This window comes from Mesoplodon densirostris, chromosome 15 (genome assembly GCF_025265405.1).
Source record: "Mesoplodon densirostris isolate mMesDen1 chromosome 15, mMesDen1 primary haplotype, whole genome shotgun sequence".
Lineage (NCBI taxonomy): Eukaryota > Metazoa > Chordata > Mammalia > Artiodactyla > Ziphiidae > Mesoplodon > Mesoplodon densirostris.
Window position 1 is genome coordinate 40,489,412 of NC_082675.1, and position 22,882 is coordinate 40,512,293.

The following is a 22,882-nucleotide window of genomic DNA, read 5'->3' on the forward strand; positions in this document are numbered from 1 at the left end:
GTGGAAGCCAGGCCCGGAACGTGTCAGCGAAGGTACAGCTGGGATCCAGGGCGCCGACGCCCTCCCTCGGCACACGACAGGCTTCCGGGTCACCCCTCGGCCCTCCGCCCTCGGCCCTCGGCCCTCCGCCCGGTGGGCCGCAGTGGGACCTCGCCCTCCTGGAAAGGAGAGGAACCTCTAGCGGAGAGCTGGCCGTGGTCTCGGCCGGTGGGGCGGGCCCCCCCTCCCGCGGCCAGGGGGCAGGCGCCGCGAGTCACGTGCCGGAGTGCTGGGGGCGTGGCACCAGGAAGCGGCCTCAGCGCCCGCGAGATCGCCGCCGCCGCCGCCGCCGCCGCACTGCCGGAGTCCCCGCGCCCGGTGCCGCTAGCTCAGCTCCACGCTGGCGGCCGCCCCCGGGCCCACTGCCGCCGCTGCGGCGCCCGCCATGGGCGAGGAGGACTACTACCTGGAGCTGTGCGAGCGGCCGGTGCACTTCGAGAAGGCGAACCCGGTCAACTGTGTCTTCTTCGATGAGGCCAACAAGCAGGTGCGGGCAGGCCCGCGCCCTCCTCCCCCGCGCGGCCCGGCGCGCCCTGCCCGCCGCCCCCGGTGCCCCTGGGTGTCCCGCGCGCTGGGGCCGGGAGCCCGGGGACCAGGCCTGGGGCCTCTCCTGCCGTGCGGGCGCGGGATCCGCGCCAGTCCCTTCCTGTGGGACCAGGCTCCGCCGCGGCCGGGGCTTTCCCCCTCGAAGTGACAGCGGGGCGAACCCCATCTCCCGCGCCGACCCTGCGCCCCTCGGCCGGTGTGGTCAGCTGGTAGCACTCCGGTGTTTCCTCGGCTCCTTTTGTTGTCTGTATTTGTCATTAGTTTCCCTTGCATTCAAAGATGTAGACGTTGAGATTTTCATTATTCTGGGAATCTTGTAAAGGGGCGGGGTACGGGGGGCAGCGGGGCGGAGGAGCAGGGTGTGCGCAAGTGCCGCCGCGTCGCCTTTGCCGAAACGGATTAAAACTTGGAGCCTTGCTCGGCGGGCTGCTCTCGGAATGGGAGACTTTTTTGGTCTCTACTCTCTTGTTTCTGAAGATTCATGTGGACACCAAGCCTCTGCACTTTGCTATGCGCCACGTTAGTTAGTTGAACCAAGGGTAGAGTGTAGCAGAAATCATCGTTGCAGGTTGGTATATGTGCCTAAAGCCTTTGAAAGTTCAGGCCGTTAAAACGTTGCTGCTTTTCCCTCTCAGGTTTTTGCTGTTCGATCCGGTGGAGCTACTGGAGTGGTAGTTAAAGGCCCAGATGACAGGAATCCCATCTCATTTAGGTAATGATTGTATTGACGTTTTCAGAATATTTCAGCATGTAAACAAAATGGTATTTTTCTGTTGTCATTCAGAAGATTGTTTTAAATTTTGTCCTTGTCTCCCCTAAGAGGGCTGAAGTGGGGGGCATATCCCAGTCTGTAGGAAAAGGGAAGCAGACACCTGCTGTGCAGTCTTGGTGGCACATCTCAGTACCTCCTGCAAAGTGAATGTGTGGAGGCCTTCCCTGTTGTTTTGGGATCCAGATACTCCAGCGCAGGGCACCTACTTCCTGGCACTTGAAATTAGCCGGTCGGTGCGTTTATGTGCCTATTTCCGGTTTCTTGAGGGGAGGGCCTTCATTTCCTCTTTGGGCCCAGGGTCTTTGCAGAGCGTTTGGGAGGTGGAGAAGATCCCTAGGTCAGTGTTTCCCATCTAATACAGTGCATTAAAATCTCAGCTTCCACTATACTTAAGGGGAATGAATAGCAGCCTCTTTCACTTTCAGAGATATCTCAGTTTGGATGATAAACTATCTGGTCACCTTAACTCTTTTGATTACAGAAGGGGAAAGTACAGTGTATGCCCTCATTTTACATTTTACAATTGGCTTGTGTAAATAGGAAACAGTTTTTGAAGCAGAAAATGAATCAGCCTCTTTTTCTTTGATCATCATCTGGAAAACACTGATTGCAGCCCCTGTGCTGGGCACCAGGCGTGGGAAGGCTTTGAGTTAGCTTGGCTCCTTTCTGGAAAAGTCATACATTTAGTGTGGGAGGCAGGTGAGTGGACTCACACAGTTGACTGTGGTAGGTGCTGTAGTAGTGCTCTGTTCAGAATGTGGCCACAGAGAAGAGATGGACATTGGTCTTGGGATGGGCTGGGGAAGACCACTGCCCAGGCGGGGGAAGGCCTCAGAGTGGAGCGAGGCTTGAAAGAGAAGATTCTAGGTAGAGAAGAGAAGAAACTTCTGGATGGAGAGAACAAGAAGGCATGCAGGCACCGTGTTGGGGGGACTCCGAGTGTGACTAAAAATGAGGTTTCATGCAGGGAAGGGGTGGGTGGTGGTGTGACCTCTGGCAGCAGTCGGCTATATTCTGCTGTGGATTTCGGGCTTTATCTCGTTCCTGAAGGTAAAGGTGGGGCGTGGCTTGATGAGATCAATGTTTGGAAAGAGCGCACTGTTGCAGCATTGAAGCTTGATTATTGGGAGCCTGTCAGTCAGGGATCCCATTAAGAGACAATTGCTATAACCTGAGCAGGCGCAGGGAAGACCAGCCTGAAGGCACTGTAGACCAGCAAACGATAGGCACTCAAGGGTTGCTTAAGAAGGTCTGGGGTAACACTTGGTGGTCTCTTGGGTGTGGAAACTGAGGGTGAGGCCATGATTATCCAGATTAAGGGGCTCAGGAAGGCTTGAGGGGGGAGATACTGAACTTAACCCTCTTTTAACAAAACATCTTATTTACTTTTAATAGCTTTATTGTGGTCTGCTTATCATTAATTGCATATATTTGACATATGCAGTTGATGAGTTTCGACACGTGTATCCATGAAACCATCACCAGTCAGGACAGTGAACATCCCCTTTCCTCTGAGAGTTTCCTCTGTGGTCCATTTCTTAACTTCCCATGTAACGTCCGATTGAGGCAGTTGTGAGACCCGAGGTGGAGCCCACCTGGTGGTGCAGCCCATTGGGTACTGGGTGGCAAAGAGTAGACTCCTTTCAAAAGCACTGCTGTACGTCAATCAAAAATAAGTAAGGAGGGCTTCCCTGGTGGCGCAGTGGTTGAGAGTCCGCCTGCTGATGCAGGAGATACAGGTTCGTGTCCCGGTCTGGGAAGATCCCACATACTGCGGAGCGGCTGGGCCCGTGAGCCATGGCCGCTGAGCCTGCGCGTCCGGAGCCTGTGCTCCGCAACGGGAGAGGCCACAACAGTGAGAGGCCCGCGTACCGCAAAAAAAAAAAAAAAAAGTAAGTAAATAAATATTTCACAGCTGCCAGCATCTCAAAGAAAAAAGAAGGTGCTGCTGTGAGGGCGACGGAGAGGGAAGGCGGCAGTGTGTGGAGAAGGTTACTGCATGGGTCTAGACTTAGTTACGCCTAAAGGGAGGCTCAGGTGAAAGTGCAGCGTTCTCAACACCTCAGTCGCTTGTTACCTGCAATTCTGTCGATTTCTCCCGCCACACCCGTTGCCAGTTGGACTTTGTTCTTTGAAAAGCAGTCCTACTGATAGCTTCAGAAACATAGTTTTAATTTTAAACTAAGATTTGCTGCTTCCCGAATTTTTTTTTTTTTTTTTTTTTTTTTTTTGTGGCTGCGTTGTGTCTTCCTTACTGCATGTGGGCTTTCTCTAGTTGTGGCGAGCGGGGGCTACTCTTCCTTGCGGTGCATGAGCTTCTCATTGCGGTGGCTTCTCTTGCTGCGGAGCACGGGCTCTAGGCGCGTGGGCTTCAGTAGTTGTGGCTCGTGGGCTCTAGAGCACAGGCTCGGTAGCTGTGGTGCACGGGTTTGGTTGCTCCGCGTCATGTGGGATCTTCCTGGACCAGGGCTCGAACCCATGTCCCCTGCATTGGCGGGCGGATTCTCAACCACTGCACCACCAGGGAAGTCCCTTCCTGAATATTTAACTTGTCTTTTTTCTTCTCACAAAATGATAGATGCTAGAATGCAGTTTTGAAGTGTAACTCATAACCTGCTCTCTCTTCTTTTAAAGAATGGAGGACAAAGGAGAAGTGAAGTGCATTAAGTTTTCCTTAGAAAATAAGATATTGGCTGTTCAGAGGACCTCAAAGACCGTGGTAAGACATATCTTTAAATACAGTATGAAGAAAAGGACATTAGAAATACATTTGGAAGAGAATGAATTGCAAAATTCCAGTGTTAAAGGAACCATTTATTATTTTAATGTCATGGAAGCTATAGTTATGCTGCATTGTATTTGAGCCTTTGGATTCTTGAAGGTGAGAAAGACATTTAAATGGGTAAATACTTATGGCCTTAGTTTTTTTTTACTTAATTTTTTTTAAGTAAGTTGGAACCTCAGGTATCTTTTGTATTGATTAAGATCCAGCACCATAAGTTATGCGAAGCATATCTTTGGTGACTTTGTGAGTTAAGCTTACCAGAGTAACTCCATTTATTCAATTCTCTCATCTTTGAATGCTCAGCCTAATAGGAGCAGATATTCAAAGCTGGAGCAGCCCGTCGGCATTTTAGTCTTCATAAATCTTCACCATCGCCATTTGTGAAGTAGAGGAAAAGCTGTCGGGAAGGAGGCAGAATCCTGTTTCCTTCTGTCAGTATTAATTACTAAAATTTTTGGAAAGCCCCTAGTAAAATACAGCAACCATTTCTCTGAAATCAACCATTTGAGGAATGAACTCTCAAAATCAGTTTCTAAACCCGAGCAGTATTTGGATTAACTCGTTTTTAAAAAATTGAATTGTCGACCTGCTGCTATTAAGGGGGCAGCTTGTCCAAATCAGTCTTTTTATTTTTCCTGTCTTTGGGTTTTGTCAAGTTTTTTCTCTCATCACTTTTTAAATTTATTTGTCTTTTTCTCTTGTCTCATTGTATACCAAAGTAGGTTGGCAGTATGCTGCCCAATCCACATTTCTCCTCGTGTATGTTTTTGTTTTCCAGGATTTTTCTAATTTTACCTCAGATAGTCCTCAGCTGGAGTACACTCAGGAGTGCAAGGTATGGGCCTGATCCTTTCCCAGCTGGTGAGCGTTAACTCCGGGGGTAGAGGCACAGGGTAGCGTGGTAATTTAGAGCACGAACTTGGAAGCAGGTTGTGCTTGAATGCTGGGATCTGCCTCACGTTGGCTCTGACTTTGGACACTTCTTAAAGTTTTTAAAGCCTGTTTCTTCGTCTGTAAGATGGAGCTGGAAGAATTAAATGGACGCAGGATGCTGAACACCGAGCCACGTCAGCACTTGGTGGCTGTTGTTTTCCTGTTGCCCCTGCCCTCCTCTGCTGGGCGGCGATAGCAGCCTCTTCGGAGGTTTTTGGAAAAGGAGTTCTTTTTCCCTTTTTCCTGACAATGTTTTCTTTTCTCGACTTGTGCTCTTCGTGTCCTTCCCCTTCCCTCCTCCCTCCCTTCCTTCCCTCGGTTGAGATTCTAATCCATTTTAATCAGATTTGCCGGCTATGATGAACTAGGCTAGTGGGGGCTCAGCTCAGCGGGCATCGCGGCACCCGGGAAACCCGCAGAAGCTGCAGGTGGATTGGGTATAGCTTTTTCATTTTTGTGACGGTTTTGCTGATTGGGGATCCAGGTGGGTCCCTCAGCAAGGAGGGGCCCATCTGCAAATGCCTGAGCCCCTGGCAGAGCTCCGGGTCCTCTGTGTGCAGCAGGGCCCTGGCCCAGCTGCCCCTTGGCTCCCAGCGCTGCTCTTCACCACGTGACTTGGGACAGGGCTCAAGGCCTCCAACCCCATTTGGGGCAAGAGCCACAGAGAATCTTTAGGCCTTTATACTTTTTTTTTTTTGCGGTACGTGAGCCTCTCACTGTTGTGGCCTCTCCCGTTGCGGAGCACAGGCTCCGGACGCGCAGGCTCAGCGGCCACGGCTCACGGGCCCAACCACTCCGCGGCATCTTCCCGGACCGGGGCACGAACCCGTGTCCCCTGCATCGGCAGGCGGACTCTCAACCACTGCGCCACCAGGGAAGCCCTAGGCCTTTATACTTTTATAATGCCAGCTTTTATGATGTGTTTGACTCAGAGTGTCAGCTGTCCTTTGATTCCTAAAGTAGAGGTTGGTATCGGTGAGTGCTGGGCAGTTGCCTTTCCCTCTGTCCTGTTGACGAGAAGGACTTCAGATTCAAGTGCTTCAGTGAGGCGTTACAGGTGAAAATCTGGGAGCGGTGTATTTAAAAGAAAGTTTGATTTGTTCATAAGTAATCAAATCTCGGTAACTTTAATTAAAGAGCAATACAAACAACAAGGTATTTTAAGCTTTTGAAGAGAATTATACATACATTTTTTTCTTTTAATTAAAAAAAATCTTTTACAATTCTTTTCAGACCAAGAATGCCAACATACTAGGATTCTGCTGGACCAGTTCTACTGAAATTGTCTTCATCACAGATCAAGGAATCGAATTTTACCAGGTACTTTATTACTTACGTGTGCTAGAGAAAGGTCTGTGATCGTGTTTTGGCCGCCTTTTGAATTCACTAAATAGATATTTTGAGATTCCAGAGCTTTAGTCTTTCGTTTGGGTTTTTATTCTTTTTTTCTAATTACAAGTAATACATGTTTTTTGTAAAACATTCAAACGTTACCAAGATATATGGAAGGTAAAAGTCCCCCATAGTCCCTAGAAGTAACCATTATGAACCATTTGATGCATGTTCCTCCAATTCATTCCTACACAGGTAGCAACATTTATTTTACAGAAATGGTTATGTTGTATATAAGCTTGTGGCTGGCTTTATTTATTTATTTATTTTGGGCATAGCTGTCGTTAGATATCTTTCCATATTTGTTCTGGCTGGTATTCTGTCGTGTGGACCTGCTACAGTTCAACCAGTTCCTGTTGAACTTCATGCTTGCTTTCATTATTTAGTGATTACAAACAATTCTACAGTGATTTCAAGCAGTGAACGGGTTTGTAACCATTGTTTTATATTCTTAGGTGAGTCAGTTGTTAGAAGGGAAATAACAGCCTAGGTACGAACATCTAGAAAGCTGAAAAGATATCACTGAATTTCTTCTAGAAGTTGCATTCTCACTAGCAATGTAGGAATCTCCATTTTCCAAACCTTTAGCAGAACTGGATGTTATAAGTCTGTAGACATTTGCCAATCTGAGAGGTGGAAAGCCATTTTAATTTGTATGTTTCATTATGAGGGAGGTAGGCATCTTTTGTATATTGTGTTTCCTCTTGAACTGCCTCTTCCTCTTAAAAAGAATTTTTTTAATTGTGATAAGAAGCACATAACGTGAAATTTACCGTCGTAACCATTTTTTAAGTGTACAATTCATTAGTGTTAAATATATTCACATTGTAGTGAAACAGATCTCTAGAACTTTCATCTTGTAAAACTGAAACTCTGTACCTATTAAACAACAACTCCTCCATTTCCCCTTTCCCAGCCCGTGGTAACCACTGTTGTTCCCCTGTTTCTATGAATTTGTCTGCTTTAAGGACCTCTGCCTCATATAAGTGGAATCATACAATGTTGGTCTTTTTCTGGCTGTCTTATCTCACTTAGCATAATGTCCTCAAGGTTTATCCATGTTATAGCATGTGTCAGAATTTTCTTCCTTTTTAAGGCTGAATAATATTCCATTGTTATACATACACCACATTTTGTTTATCCATTCTTCCACTGATGGACACTTGGATTGCTTCCATTTTTTTGGCTGTTGTGAATAATGCTGCTATAAACATGAGTGTGTAAGTATCTCTTTGAGACCCTGCTTTCAATTCTTTTGAGTATATACCCCTAAAATGGGATTGTTGGATCACATGGTAATTCTGTTTTTAATTTTTGAGGGATTACCATACTGTTTCCATACTGTTTCCAGTGGCAGTTATGCCATTTTACATCCCCACCAACAGAGCACAGGGTTCCAGTTTCTACACATCACCACCAACACTAGTTGTTTTCTGTTTTATTGATAGCGGTCATCCTGCTGGTTGTGAGACGGTATCTCATTGTGGTTTTGATTTGCATTTCTCTGATTAGTGATATTGAACAACTTTTCATAACTTTTTGGCCATTTGTATGTGCTCTGGACAATCTCTATTCAAGTGCTTTGTTATTTGGGTTATTTCTTTTTGTTGTTGAGTTGTAGGAGTTCTTCATATATTCTGTATATTAACCCCTTATCAGATAGATGATTTGCAAATGTTTTCTCCCGTTCCGTAGGTTGCCTTTTCACTCTACTGATTTTTACTTTGCACCTTCCTCTTTATCTTCTAATATGTTCTAGCTGCCTGACCTATTGGGAAAGCTTCTGAGATCTCGCTAAGTGGAGCCAATGTGGAGAGTGTTAGTAGTCTTTGAGGTGTTAAACTTTGTTGCCCTAACGAAAGCAGTGTAATTTAGAATGTACGAATGGAGGAGATACACCTGTACAACAGTGTGCAAAGTGAATGTTGTGGTGCTTTGCTGTAGGGCTGTAATCAGAACCTTAGCTGACCAGCAGAAAGAAAGAAAAACTACACGAATCCCATACGTACAGAAATAGAATTTTGTACCTATGATAGCAAATGACTGCTTGCTTTACAGAAGGGTTCCCTGGGGCAGTCATTTAAAAGTATAGCTTTCTGTTCTCAGTAGTAGAAAAGTGTACATTCAGGTCATCTAGATGGTTTTCAGATCTTCAAGAAATAAGTTAGAAAGAAAGAGGACTCTAGCACATCTTTATTTTATTGTACCTGGATTATCGAGAAACCCACGCCCCCAACCCTGACTTCCAGGTCTGTTCTGCAGGGCAGTGTTCTGGGAGCATTAACATCTTGGGGCCGTATTCGGCATTCCTTGATGTGTCAGAAGATTGAGAGTATATTTGAAATGTGCCTTGATTATAAAATGCTAGGTTTGCATGCGGAGTCTCATGAACATGTCTGTTAGAAGAAGGGAGCCCCTCCCAGCCTCAAATTGAGACTGCAGGCTGGGTGGTGCCTGGTTTGGTACACGTGGCTCCAGGGGCTTGGGTTTGTTTTGACCGTTTCCATGACGAGTGAGGATGCTGCTCCTCCCTGCCCTTCGGTGGACGGTGCCTGGGAATGAGGAGGCTCAGCGCTGCCCTGCAATGAAGTGGGCTGCCTAGGCTGTCACTGGGCAGGCAGGTCCCCTCCCCTCTCCGAGCCTTATTTTCTCCCCTCAAATTGGCCTAATGATGCCCAGCTCTCAGCGTTGTGGAGAGGGTAAATGAGCTAAGATTTGGAAGCGCTAAGCACAGGGCTGGATAAATGGTAGCTGTGATAAATAAAAATGATTATTTTCTTCTGTTTAACCTACTGGGTTTTTTCTTCTGCTTTTTATTATTTTCTTTATTTACTGTGTCAGTCTTAAGACTTTTTTTTTTTTTTTAATTTATGGCTGCGTTGGGTCTTCATTGCTGCGTGTGGGCTTTCTCTATTTGCGGCAAGTGGGGGCCACTCTTCATTGCTGTGCACTGGTTTCTCATTGCAGTGGCCTCTCCTGCTGCAGAGCACAGGCTCTAGGCGCGCGGGCTTCAGTAGTTATGGCGTGCAGGCTCAGTAGTTGTGGCTCGTGGGCTGTAGAGCACAGGCTCGGTAGTTGTAGTGCATGGGCTTAGCTGCTCCGTGGCATGTGGGATCTTCCCAGACCAGGGCTCGAACCCGTGTCCCCTGCATTGGCAGGCAGACTCCCAACCACTGTGCCACCAGGGAAGTCCCAGTCTTCAGACACTTTGCTGTTGTGTTTGTTTGTTTTTGGCCAAGCCGCGTGGCATGCAGGATCTTAGTTCCCCAACCAGGGATTGAACCCGTGTGCTCTGTAGTGGAGGCATGGAATCCTAACCTCTGAACGACCAGGGAATTCCCCATTTGCTGTTTTTAAGTGAAGGCTCTCTTTCTTGAACTTTGCATCAGGTATTACCAGAGAAACGGAATCTGAAACTCCTGAAGAGCCAGAACATCAACGTGAACTGGTACATGTACTGTCCTGAGAGTGCTGTGATTCTGCTGTCCACCACGGTGCTTGGAAATGTGCTGCAGCCCTTCTATTTCCGGGTGAGAGTCAGCTTCCCTTTAAAAAAAATGTCCCCTCCTACCTTGTTCCTCTAACATCCTAACTGATCCAGTAACTTCCAAGGGGCACGGTCCTCCAACAAGAGCCTTGCCACTTCCAACCACCAGAGGGCACCCCGTACCATCCCATTACCGCCAAGAATGAGTCCTTCTGGGGACAGGCCCCTGGGACCCTGGAAAGGATGGAAAGACATAGTGCGTGTATATCCTCAATGATTTGATGTGGCAAGTGCTAAAACATCAGAGGGGGTTTAATAAGCTTTTCTTAAAACTTTTTTCTTCCCCAAACAGGCTGGCACTATGTCAAAGCTGCCCAAGTTTGAGATCGAATTACCAGCTGCACCTAAGTCAACTAAACTGAGCCTCTCAGAGAGAGACATTGCCATGGCGACGATGTACGTCTGTTCTTTGAGAGAATTCCTTCTCGTAATTGCTTTCAGGGATATCATGATAGAAGAAGCATGTTGTAAGAACTCCAGGGCTGCCCGTGCTCCAGTAGCCTTGGAACACATGATAAGGACTCCGCCTTCCCTGCTTTGTACCCAGATCTTATGAATGTAGAAAGCCCATCATCTTCTTGACATTCTTTTTTGATTTTATTAACTGTGATCTTAGGGACTTTTTCACCGTTCTAATCTGATAAAATGAGAACATTGAACCGATTTATTTCTTAGGTTTCTTAGTTTTAGAAATTTCTTTTCAATTGGTGAGTCAAAACTTATCACACATTATTTTTTAGCTAAAATATATCATACTTGTTCTAAAGAAAAACAGTTTACATTTTTGATCTAACAAATGTAGACCTGAATTACTTATGTAGGAAGGTATATTTTCATTTGGAAATGCAGATATCTCAAATGTTAAAACTTTATTATGAAAGTATCAAACACACAAAAATAGAAACTGATACAAAGAATCTCCTATATACCCATATTCAACAAAATATAAACAGTTTGCTCCTAAATTACTTCTGATTCTTCTATGGTTCTTCTATGGCCTAAAACAGTGGTTTCCAAACAGTAAAATTTTTTAGCATTTAGAATTTTTTTTGTTGTTTTTTTTTTTTTAAGAAATCTGCAGCATCCTGGTTTCGAAAAAGATAAAATGAGAACAGTCCTTGCCAAGGGGGAGACCCTTCCCCCAGTCTCCTCCTTGTCCCCGAGGCAGCCCCAGCAAAGTGTGAACCCCTGGCGTACAAATGTACATGCAGGGACTGGTCAGGCACCAGTTATCAGACGAGGCTTCAGAATCAAGAGTGATAATATTTTCCTGTGATTAAGGAATGTACTCATCATATAAAACTTGGAAATTTACAGAGAGTTAAAAAGAAAATGGACTTAGCATATTACTCAAGGGCAGCTATTGACAACATGTATTTCATTCCAGTAGTTTTGGACATTCTGCATAAGTCATTCTGCAGAAGTTTGTGTTTTTCTTTTGAAATATTGTGATCAAGCTATATTTAGTTTTGTTTTTTTTATTTCACTTTTGGCTGCGTTGGGTCTTCGTTGCTGCGCGTGGGCTTTCTCTAGTTGCGGTGTGCAGGCTTCTCACTGCGGTGGCTTCTCTTGTCGCGGAGCACGGGCTCTAGATGCACAGGCTTCAGTAGTTGTGGCTCGTGGGCTCAGTAGTTGTGGCTCGTGGGCTGTAGAGCACAGGCTCAGTAGTTGTGGCGCACGGGCTTAGTTGCTCCACAGCATGTGGGATCTTCCCGGACCAGGGCTCAAACCCGTGTCCCCTGAATTGGCAGGCGGATTCTTAACCACTGCACCACCAGGGAAGCCCAAGCTATATTTAGTTTTGCATCCCCCCTTTTCACTTAACTTTATAATAGGCTTTTTTTTTAAGCTAACTGCACTGTCTTTGTAAATATTTGTTGGTTGCAAAATACCCCATTAAGTGAATATCTCTTAATTTACTTAACTATGGCCTTATAACTCTGCAGTTAGAATGGAGGGACGTCAAACAGCCAGCCTGACTTACGTCTCTTTGTTCTGTGATTAGATACGGACAGCTATATGTTCTCTTCCTGAGGCATCATTCTCGGACCTCCAATAGTACTGGAGCGGAGGTAGTCCTATATCACCTACCACGGTATATTTAATGCTTTCTTCCCTCTTCTCTGATTGTAAAATAAGAACTAAAGTTTGTCGATCTATCTTTTGACCTTTCTGTTGTCCTACAGAGAAGGCGCCTGTAAAAAGATGCACATATTGAAGTTAAACCGGACAGGGAAGTTCGCCCTGAACGTGGTGGACAACCTGGTGGTTGTTCATCATCAGGACACGGAGGTACGAGTGTTGGGGGGTGTCCTGCTTGAAAGAGCTGTGAAAATGGACAAAATATTCTGAAAGAGACTAGAAAGTGCTCTTTATGCTCAAAGTTTTGATCTTCCAGGTGGAAATGGGTTTGGATTTCTAGATGGTTTAGGAAAACCCTACCAGTTGATTAGCATAATTAAAAACTGTTTCACAAAGTAACACATGTGAGGAGATTGGACTTTGGAACAACTGTTTGGTCGAATCATCTAAGCTGGGGATTCCCTGCCGAGCCAGTGTGTTGTGTGAGCACGTGAGCCCTGTACTTCCTCTGTGAGTGTAGATGATGATGGCTTTGAGGCTCTGTGGCCACAGAGAAAGAACTAAAATGATCCTGCTGCTTGTACCCCATCAGCTGGGTGTCTGGTGGGAGACAAGCCACTTCCCTCCTTGCCTCCTGGAGGCTGGTAACACCCGTGTCGATAACTAATAAAGATGTTGCAAGTTAAAGTGAAAAAGATCTGTTCAAATCACTGGAGCTCTTCAGAGGCAGCATGTCATAGATTCCAGGAATACTTCTGAGAGCTGATAGACATGTACCAGAGAGCTGGGATGTTCCAGCAGGTTCCTCCTCAAATAAGAACCAGCGTGCAGGGGTGGAACGCAGACACGGGGCTCCTTCAGCTCATCCCAAACAGCAGATGTGAGGTCACGAGAGGGACGGGTGGAACCGTGGTTTGTCTGGGCTGATACCAGTCTTGTCTTTCTCCCCCTCAGACATCAGTGATATTTGATATCAAGCTGAGGGGGGAGTTCGATGGCACCGTTACCCTCCATCACCCGGTACTTCCAGCTCGATCCATTCAGCCCTATCAGATCCCTGTGGCAGGTAAAAGGGAATCTCTGTGTGTGCATGGATGGGGGAGTAGATAAAGGGCTTGCCAGATCTGTTTGCTTTTGTAAGGGGTGATTCTGTTTTTTTGTTTTGTTTTGTTTTTTAAATGATACTTCTGCTGATTCTTTAAAATTGTGTTCTTGTGAAAGTGTTTTTTTATTTTTTGGTCCTGTGGGATCTTAGTTCCCTGACCAGGGATCAAACCTGCGCCCCCTGCAGTGGAGGTGCAGAGTCTTAACCGCTGGATCGCCAGGGAAGTCCCGTGAAAAGTGTTTTATAAGAGAGAAGAATCTTCCTTTGAAGAAAATAGAATGATTCTCTTCTCTGAGCTTTAAAATGGAGAGTTGTGATTACCCATTGAAGCCCAAAGATTTTTTTAATGTTGAATAAGACCTTGACATTTCTGTTGGTCTGTGCTCTGTAGCCCTGAGGTTAAATTTGGCTGCTTATGGCTGTTGTTTTAACCTGGGATCACTTTTCCTTATCTTTCTCACATTCTGCGTCATAATTATAATAAATGCTGCGTTTTCCCTTGGCTGATGGTCACAGTAAGTGCTTAGGCTGTGGTCCTGAGGTTATCCTGAACCACTCCTCCAACCTGAAGAGATGGCAGTAGGAAGTCAGAGAAGAGAGAGGCTCAGGATTTCAGAAAAAGGGAAGGAAACCATTTGGTTCCTCTTGCTTTTTCCCAGTGTAATCGATTTTAAGGTAGAACTCAAATCATATTCTCTTCTTTTTAAGGAGATTGGAGTCTAGAGTAAGCTAGTTGACGTTTCAGTGTGTAAACCGTAGTCAGATGGTACACATTTGGAACTCTGGGAGGAGTGTTTTCTTAAAAGGAATCCCCATCAGATAGCTTTGGTGTGTCAGCCTCGCCTGCTGGCAGGATATCCTTGTACCTGTCACAGGGAAGAATCAGATCAGGCTCTGGCTGATAGTTTAGCAAGAGCACTGCCTCTTGCCTGCCCACCCAGATCAGCCAGAAGCTGAGCAGAGGTTGAGAATAAGCTACAGTGGAACCTTGAACAGTGGGGTTAATCCACATATAATTTATGGTCAGCTCTCCATAGCCGAGGTTCTGCATACAAGGATTCAACCAACCACAGTGGTTTTTACTGTTGAAAAATATTCCTGGGCTTCCCAGGTGGCGCAGTGGTTGAGAATCCGCCTGCCAATGCAGGGGACACAGGTTCGAGCCCTGGTCCGGGAGGATCCCACATGCCACGGGGCAACTAAGCCCGTAAGCCACAACTACTGAGCCTGCGCTTTAGAGCCCGCGAGCCACAACTACTGGAGCCCACGTGCCATAACTGCTGAAGCCCATGTGCCTAGAGCCCGTGCTCCAAAACGAGAGAAGCCACCGCAATGAGAAGCCTGTGCACTGCAACGAAGACCCAACACAGCCAAAAATAAATAACTTAAAAAAAAAAGAAAAAAAAAATCCCTGTGTAAGTGGATACATGCAGTTCTAACCCGCCTTGTTTGAGGGTCAGCTGTAGTTCGCACGTTTGATTAGGTCTCTTGGCCCTCTGTTCTTTCCAGCTTCTTCCTTTTCCCAGGGTAGTGATGTTTAAAAGGGTAGAGTGTGTCAGATGATTGGCTTGTATCTGCTGCTCACTCAGCATGAAGGTAACTGCTGGCGAATTGGGGCAGAAACAACTATAAACGTTTCAGCCCTTCAGCTCTGTTCCAGTTGTTTAGGACCAGTAAGAAGGTAGTCAGGGTTCTGATTGGCTGTTTTTGTAAAGCAAAGGCCAGGTGTGGCTAAAACAAGAGCCCAGAGATTAATAAGAATTCAAGAGTCCGTGAATCTCTGGGCTTCTAGAGTGGGTTGGCAAAGCGTTTTTTGTGGTTAATGACTTTTTGTTTTTCCTGCTAGACTCCAAGCCCCTCACAGGTTTGTAGCATCTTTGTATCTTGCCCACCTGAGCTGTCGCAGGTGTGCTGTCACAGGTGTGCTGTCGCAGGTCAGGAAGAGCTTGTTGGACTATTTTGAAAGACGAGACCAGCAACTTGGGGAAGAGCCAGCCTCCCTCATTTCCCCTTCTGGTTTTGGTCTGTTCGACCAGTGGCTCTCGAGCCGGCTACACGTTAGGATCACCTGGGGGGCTTTCAAAACCGAAGCCATCTGGCTGTCACCTGAGCGCATTAAGTCAACGTGATGAGTAGCCAATCAAGGCCCACGTTTAGGACCCTCACTTGTAGGTTTCAAATGCAAGTGTTCTTTGCCTCAGCTTGTCTGGCCCTGTCCTCTACTGGGGGGTCTGTGCAAAATTACCACCTTTTCCAACCTGCCGATTGAAACCTATTTTCCGATTGTACCTGGGTAATTGGAACAGAACTAGGAATGGTCATGTTCAGTTTGCAGGCTGCATTTCTCAAGGTCACTGTGGGCTTCCCCCACAGACATACACACTCGAGCAATGTCACTGGTCGTTGTGAGTCCCTGTCACGTGAGGGTTTTTTGGGGGGGTCTGCTTCCCAGGTGAGATCTCTGCCCGGACCTACTCTGTGCAGTGGAGAATTGAGCTCATTATTTAGATAATTAAGCCACAAAACACTTTATTTGAAATAGTCTCAGTGAATTATCTGAGTATTTGATTCTGAATCACTCAGGTGAATTTCTCAGTTCTTTAATGTGCATGTGTGTAAAAAAGAAAACACTGTGAATTGAACCTTGACCTGCTTTCTCCTTGGCGAGACATCTTCATGGATGGTTCTCGACTTTCCCCTTCCTCCTTATAGGTGTTATCAGTGGGACACAACAGTTCACTTCTTCGTTATTTAACTAGAGTCGAATGAACAGTTACTGAAGGAAGTATTAAGTGTTACCTTTACGTCCCAGTGTTGGCAGCACTTTCTGGCCGCATCACCAGCCCTCACACACACGCGTCTTCTCTCTTTGTAGGTCCTGCTCCCGTGACCAGCCAGTCCCCCATCCCGTGTAAACTCTGTATCCTTTCCGAAGGCCTTGGCCGGGCACAACAGGGGAGCTGTCACCTCTCCTTACACTGGGGTCTGAGGGTGGTCCGAGCCCCTGGTCAGGTGTGAATAATGTCGTGGGAAGCGCCTGTGGGGTTTCCTTCCCATCGAGGGCCGGGCACCTAGGGCGGCCTCAGCAAACAGGGTGGGAGGATGCTAATCGGAGCTGGGTTTGCCTTTTGTCTTCATCTCTTCCTGGTTTAGAATTTCCTATAACATGTAGATTCTTCATCCTGGATTGTCTTTCAACCTGACATCATCATCAGTGCAAGCCAAGGTGGGTCGGGGTGGGGGTCACCCTGTTAGAAAGCTGTGCTTGCTGATGGTCTCCCGTCTGTCTTGAGGGGTGCCAGCCCTGGGAGGGTTGAGAAGGGGGTGACTCAGATCATTTCCAGTGAAGCCTTTGGTTCTTCTCTCCTGGAACCCCAGTTGAGAAGGGCTCTGCCCGCCTGCCCGGCAGTGTGGGAGGTTCAGGGCTGGTGGATGGCTGAGTTACGGAGCTCCTTTGGGAGCCTCAGGAATTGCCTTTTGACCAATGAGCCAGAGCAGGAGAAACCGGAGCCCAGGACCGAAGTTCGTGCCCTGCAGACACCCGTTCTCCCTTCAAGGTCAAAGGGGGTTGGTCAGGTGCGGGGAGGGGTCGCCTGTCTGTACGCAGTGGACGCTCCACGGGTACACGTGGAGGGTCACTGAGGAGTCAGCCGACACGCACAGGTGCTTTGGCTGCCAGTCCCACTGTTGTCAGACGTGTCTGAACATTGCAGCCTGTGCTTTGGCGTGAGAAGCAGCCACTGGCTGTGCTTTGCAGCACTTGCCCCCGTGAATGTTGAGGGGAACCGGCTTTGCGGCTTTTGTTTTGGTTTGCATCCCACTATTAAATTTGCTGCCTCTCAATCCAGGTTACCTCTGGAACCTCCAAGTGAAACTTCAGCCCATAGTAAACCTCTTGCCAGATAAAGGAAGGCTCATGGACTTCCTCCTCCAGAGAAGGGAATGCAAGACCGTCGTCCTGTCGGTGTGCTCGCAGAGTAAGTGGGGTCCTCACCCTGCGGTCTGATTCCTGACACTGCCTGTGCCGCCCCCTGGGAGACGGGCCACATTTTTATCCTGTCTGCAGCCGGTAGGCTCAGTGACAAGTGGATTACTTAACCCCCTGGAAAGGCTGCTCAGTATAAAAATGACCTGTCTCTACGAGACATTTCCTGGGTAAAGACTAAATAAAGCAGACCTAAACATGGGCACACATGAGGGTAGAGGCTGCCCTCCCCAGCTTGAAAACAAACCTTTTTCAGAATCCAAGTCACTCACGACATTTATACCTACTCTGAGAATCTTCTGACGCCCTCCGTAGCTACGTTAGTAACCAGCAAGGGCTGGCGAGTGCCCTTGGGCGCCGGTCTCTACACGTTTCTCGGAATGCCCTGGCGACCGCAGGAAATGAGTCATTTCTCTCACAGTGTTTAAGTTCTAACGTTGACACAAGGTTGGCCGACCTTTGTGAACCTTGACTCCTTCCAGTGTTGACAGAGTCAGACAGAGCAACGCTGCCTGTGATAGCCACTGTTTTTGATAAACTCAACCAGGAGTATAAGAAGTACCTGGACGCCGAGCAGAGTTACACGCTGGTAAGTTGTATGTACGTGATGAGGGCCTCCTCCCCACCCCACCCCGGGTATATTGTCTGTGTAATTATGACACAAGATTCTGACAGAATGACACCACTGAGGTTTGCTGTGTGCCAGAGGGCAAGGTGGCTGGCTGTAGGGAAAACGTAAATCCAGAGTCCCTGTGTCCCACGAGCTAGAGGCTGAACATCATTTAATGTCTTCACCTTCTTTTGTTGTTTTTTAAAAATAATTATTTTTTCTTTTGGCTGCGTTGGGTCTTTGTTGCTGCGTGCAGGCTTTCTCTAGTTGCAGCGAGCAGGGACTACTCTTCATTGCGGGGCGTGGGCTTCTCATTGCGGTGGCTTCTCTTGTTGCAGAGCACAGGCTCTAGAGCGCAGGCTCAGTAGCTGCGGCCCAGAGCATGGGCTTAGCTGCTCCGCGGCAATGTGGGATCTTCCCGGGCCAGGGATCAAACCTGTGTCCCCTGCATTGGCAGGCAGATTCTTAACCACTGCGCCACCAGGGAAGCCCTCTTTTGTTGTTGTTGTTGTTGTTTTTCCAGTACGCGGGCCTCTCACTGTTATGGCCTCTCCCGCTGCGGAGCACAGGCTCCGGATGCGCAGGCCCAGCAGCCACAGCTCACGGGCCTAGCCACTCCGCGGCATGTGGGATCCTCCCGGCCCGGGGCACGAACCCACGTCCCCCGCATCGGCAGGCGGACTCTCAACCACTGCGCCACCAGGGAAGCCCTCTTTGGTTTTTTTTTTTTTTTTTTTTTTTTTTTTTGCGGTATGCGGGCCTCTCACTGTTGTGGCCTCCCCCGTTGCGGAGCACAGGCTCCGGACGCGCAGGCTCCGGACGCGCAGGCTCAGCGGCCATGGCTCACGGAACCAGCCGCTCCGCGGCATATGGGATCCTCCCAGACCGGGGCACGAACCCGTATCCCCTGCATCGGCAGGCGGACTCTCAACCACTTGCGCCACCAGGGAGGCCCTCTTTGGTTGTTTTTAATCTATGTTTGATCTTACATGTAGATAGCTCCTTGGTCTGCCTTCATTTTATGGATAAGAAAATCAGTCTCAGTTTGGTTATTTTATGTCTTTCTGCCAATCCAGAGCCTAGACTCAGTAAATCAGAAATATAATCATTTTGCCGCTTGTTCTTCCTTTCCTTTGAGGATGTAAAAGCTATAAAAAATAAGACGTGTCCTGGCATTCAGTTAGGACTGTGATGACTCAGTATTAGCACTGTGCTTTTCCTATAGTAGGCTCAAGTGTTTGTTGTGAAGGGCTGGAAAAAACTAACATGGCTTATCAGGGTCTGCTGTACTGTTTGTTTCTTATTGTATCTTCTGAAGGTAGAAAGAAGTTCAGGACAAGTGGAATGAATGATTCCAGTTCAAGAATCTGATTAGTCCAAAGGCTAAAAATGGAAGTGGTTTTAAACAATAACAAAAACCCCAGAACGCCCATCCCCTTCAGCTTACTCAGGGATAACCCAAATGCTAGATGGTCTGTGATTAATAAAATTAGGGAGTTATTTTAAGAGGTTAAAAAAAAAAGTCTCCCTGGCAGTCCAGTGGTTAAGACTCTGCGCTTCCTCTGCAGGGGGCGCAGGTTTGATCCCTGGTCGGGGAACTAGGATCCCTGCATGCAGCACGGTGCAGCCAAAAATTAAAAAAAAAAAGTCTCGATAAAACTATGACTTAGGCTTTTTAGTTCCACCCGTGAACACTGGTCTATTTCCTGACCTCCTAAACTCCTCCCCGGCCAGCACAGGAAAGAGTTTTGTCCAAGTAATGAAGTAAGTGTCATCCTCTGCTCACGTCTTAGGCTCCCAGCATCTAGGGGTTCAGTCTTTTTGGATTAACTGCGAACACGCCATGTCCCGGAAGACGACTGAGGTCCCGTCTGTGATGTATTGTGCAGGCACTGGAAGCAGGGCAGAGCCGGAGCGGCCCGTTCCTCAGGAGGCCGGCGCGCACCCAGGCCGTGGTTGACCAGTCTGACATGTACACCCACGTGCTGTCGGCGTTTGCGGAGAAGAAGGTAGGGGAGGCTCGCCGCCCCTTCTGGACTGAAGATTCCCAAAACAAGGATCTCATTTGAAGGGGACTGAGGAAAATGAGTAGAACTCAGAATGTGATTAGAGTAACCGGGTTATCTTGGGTGAGGACTGAATGCTCATGGTTTGGCTTCTAAGACTCAGGCCTAAAGATGATCCCCGACCCGGGAGGTTCTGGAGAGGTTTGTGCAAAAGCAGCCAAGTAGAACCCTGGAAGCAAGGGGGCAGATAAACAAGGAGCTGTTACACGGAGCCTCCTCTGCCACTCGGGTTCTAAACACTCTTCCCCTCTGTAGGAGATGCCTCAGAAATTCGTGATAGCCGTGCTCATGGAATATATCCGCTCTCTGAACCAGTTTCAGATCACAGTACAGGTACCTTCAAGCCAGCATCTGTGGTCCCACGTTAGAGGGGCAGGGGGTTATTAAAGTAAAAGCACTGTCAGTGCCTTAACTGAGATGACTCTCTGTACGCCACAAGAGTCTGCACACCTATCTCAGACTCAGTGACCCTCCTCACGTGACCCCCCGTTCTCAGGTGGGATGATCAGTTTCAGGCCAGGTCGGGTTCTTTCACCTGTCACTTAGAGCAGCCGTGGTCTCGGCATGCTGAGCCTCTAGTTTGTCGTAGTTGAGCGACATGGACACCGTCTCTCCTTCTGCCTCTGTCTCAGCATTATTTGCACGAGCTTGTCATCAAGACGCTCGTCCAGCACAACCTCTTCTACACGCTGCACCAGTTCCTGCAGTACCATGTCCTCAGCGACTCGAAGCCTTTGGTAAGTACCACCCAATTTTTACTCCTGTAACTTAGAATTTGACCTTTCAGCATATGGCAAATCTAACCTGGAAATGGGTCTTCCAGGCTTGTCTGCTGCTCTCCCTGGAAAGTTTTTACCCTCCTGCTCATCAGCTGTCTCTGGATATGTTGAAGGTAACTCTGATACAGCAGAGTTTTAAACCCCATAGAAGGCTGTTCCTCTTGCTTGCACTGACCCGGATTTCTCTTTCTCCCTTACTTCTAGCGACTTTCCACAGCAAATGATGAAATAGTAGAAGTTCTCCTTTCCAAACACCAAGTGTTAGCTGCCTTAAGGTTTATCCGCGGCATTGGTGGCCATGACAACATCTCTGCACGAAAATTTTTAGACGCTGCAAAGCAGACTGAAGACCACATGCTTTTCTACACTATATTCCGGTTTTTTGAACAGCGAAACCAGCGTTTGCGAGGGAACCCTAGTTTCACACCAGGTGAGAATATAGCTGCAGGGAAAAGACCTGGGGCGACCACAGACTCGGACAGTAGCAGGAGAGCACTGGCAGCTGAGGGGTGTGCGAGAAGCCTTTTGGTTTGGAGAACTCTCAGGTTAGTTTTTAAAAGACAAAATTTTGTACCAGCCCGCATAATCCTTAGCCTGTTGTAGTGAGAGTGGATTCAAGGTGCTGATGGAACTGGAGTTCTGCTCTGGAACTGCAGTGGGGTGTCGGGGTGGAAGGTAGGGTAGCCTGGGCCCAGCTCTGTCTGACATCTGGGCCTGGAATGGCCCTTTCTGAGACAGGAAATGGCTGCTCTGCGGAGGGTTGTAAATGGCCCGGGGCTTGTTGATGTTTTAGCTTTAGGCAGAAAGCATTGGCTAATCACTCTTATCTCCAAAGTTATGAAATCTAAAGCACCCTCTTCCTTAGGACGGGGAGGAACCTGTAACTCTTTGAGGGCTCCCAGCATTTACTGATCACCCTGCGTCTCCCCCATCTCTCAGGGCAGAGGGCAGTTTGCTGGAGGCTGTAAAGGTTCTGTAGTGGCACAAGCTGGGTAAACAGAAAGGACAACTCAAGAGCTTAGGAAAACAAAGTATTTTATGAAAGAAAAATAAGTTAAAACCCAGTATCCACATCTAGGAGCTGCAAAGTGTTCATTCTTGTTTTCCTCCTTTCGTGCCTTGTCTAACTGATTAAACCTGTATTTTCCTTTACAGGAGAACACTGTGAAGAACACGTTGCTTTTTTCAAACAGATTTTTGGAGACCAAGCTCTAATGAGGCCTACGACGTTCTGAGGTCACTTGCTAGTTTTTTTTTTATATATATATATAAAATGTGTACAAAGTTAATTTATTGCGTTAATAAAGCTCTTTAAACTACAAGATGTTGTAATAAAGTATATCTACGACATCCTCAAATGTTACTAAAAATATGGTATAGAACTTGTGTGATGGCTTACTCCTACAAAAGGAGAAGCATTGCATTGATTGGCCTTTAGAAAGTGTCAGTGAGCAGGTGGCAGCCTTCCTGGCGTCCCCTTCTGCCTGCCCGAGAACCAGGCTTCGTTCCTGGAGAACCGGAAGGCGCTCCAGCGTCTTGGGGCTACCTCCAGGCTCAGTAATACTGCTTCAAGGCAGAGTCTGCATTCCTGAGTTTAAAAGCGCTATGGCCGAAGCTGCTGCTGTTAAATAGCCTGACATCTGCTCGCACTCAGGGTTCAACCGAGCCTTGACAATGCAGCTGCTGTCCAGTGGTAAACCGACCAACTGACCTGCAGAGTCTCCGAAGCCCGTGAGCGGGCTAGAAATTGAGGAGCTGCTCTCGCTCTGTACCTCTGTATCGCTCTTGAGCGGCCAAACTTTTGGCTTTATTTATCGACGGTCCTGTGAGGGATAAAAAGAATGAACTTTCGGATCATTTCTTTAGGAGAAAAGGAGATAGTTTCTACTGTAACACAACTTCCTATCCCCCAGAGATTAAGGGGGGGAAAAAAACCCTCATTTTCTTAATCACAAAGCTATAAATCAAGCAAATTAGTACTATTCTTTCAGCCACAGGTCATTTACAGAAGCTGAAGTGACCACAGAGGCAAAAAGATCCTAAGGAGAACTCCAAATTAGAGATGAACAGCAGAGGCAGTGTTCTGCTAGAACAGCGAACGGAAATGAAAGCTGTTCCAGGGCACCGCTGGGCTGTGGCTGGACTCGTGTCCTTCACCTCAGCAGCGAGGAGCCCTGGGCTGCTGACGCACAAACTCACTTCCAATCTGATGACGCGAGGCCTCCAGTTCTCTAATGAAGT

At 47.5% G+C, this 22,882-nt stretch overlaps 2 protein-coding genes across 2 annotated transcripts in view; one reads left to right on the forward strand and one right to left on the reverse strand.

The window, feature by feature from the left end:
* The first annotated feature begins 335 nt into the window (after nt 1–335).
* On the forward strand, nt 336–21,955 carry RMC1 (regulator of MON1-CCZ1). Its single transcript, XM_060119079.1, has 20 exons — nt 336–526; nt 1,221–1,297; nt 3,992–4,076; nt 4,921–4,977; nt 6,309–6,395; nt 9,857–9,997; nt 10,307–10,410; nt 12,020–12,109; nt 12,201–12,306; nt 13,051–13,162; nt 16,077–16,121; nt 16,374–16,427; nt 17,050–17,178; nt 17,669–17,775; nt 19,686–19,805; nt 20,118–20,195; nt 20,495–20,599; nt 20,686–20,754; nt 20,846–21,071; nt 21,797–21,955. The coding sequence occupies exons 1-20, from the start codon at nt 425–427 to the stop codon at nt 21,874–21,876; spliced, it is 1,974 nt and encodes a 657-aa protein (XP_059975062.1). The 5' UTR covers nt 336–424; the 3' UTR covers nt 21,877–21,955.
* NPC1 (NPC intracellular cholesterol transporter 1) overlaps nt 21,660–22,882 on the reverse strand; it is a 49,971-nt gene continuing 48,748 nt past the window's right edge. Inside the window, exon 25 of the mRNA XM_060119078.1 lies at nt 21,660–22,464. Within this exon, the coding sequence (XP_059975061.1) occupies nt 22,382–22,464 (83 nt within the window). The 3' untranslated portion in view covers nt 21,660–22,381. The remainder of the gene's footprint in view (nt 22,465–22,882) is intronic.

Bases quoted from the DNA above. Each gene is read 5' to 3' on its own strand.
- RMC1 (XM_060119079.1), top strand. From the start codon at position 425: ATGGGCGAGGAGGACTACTACCTGGAGCTGTGCGAGCGGCCGGTGCAC. The intron at 10,411-12,019 runs GTACGTCTGTTC...TTCTGTGATTAG, and splicing joins GACATTGCCATGGCGACGAT to ATACGGACAGCTATATGTTC. The intron at 19,806-20,117 runs GTAGGGGAGGCT...TCCCCTCTGTAG, and splicing joins CGGCGTTTGCGGAGAAGAAG to GAGATGCCTCAGAAATTCGT.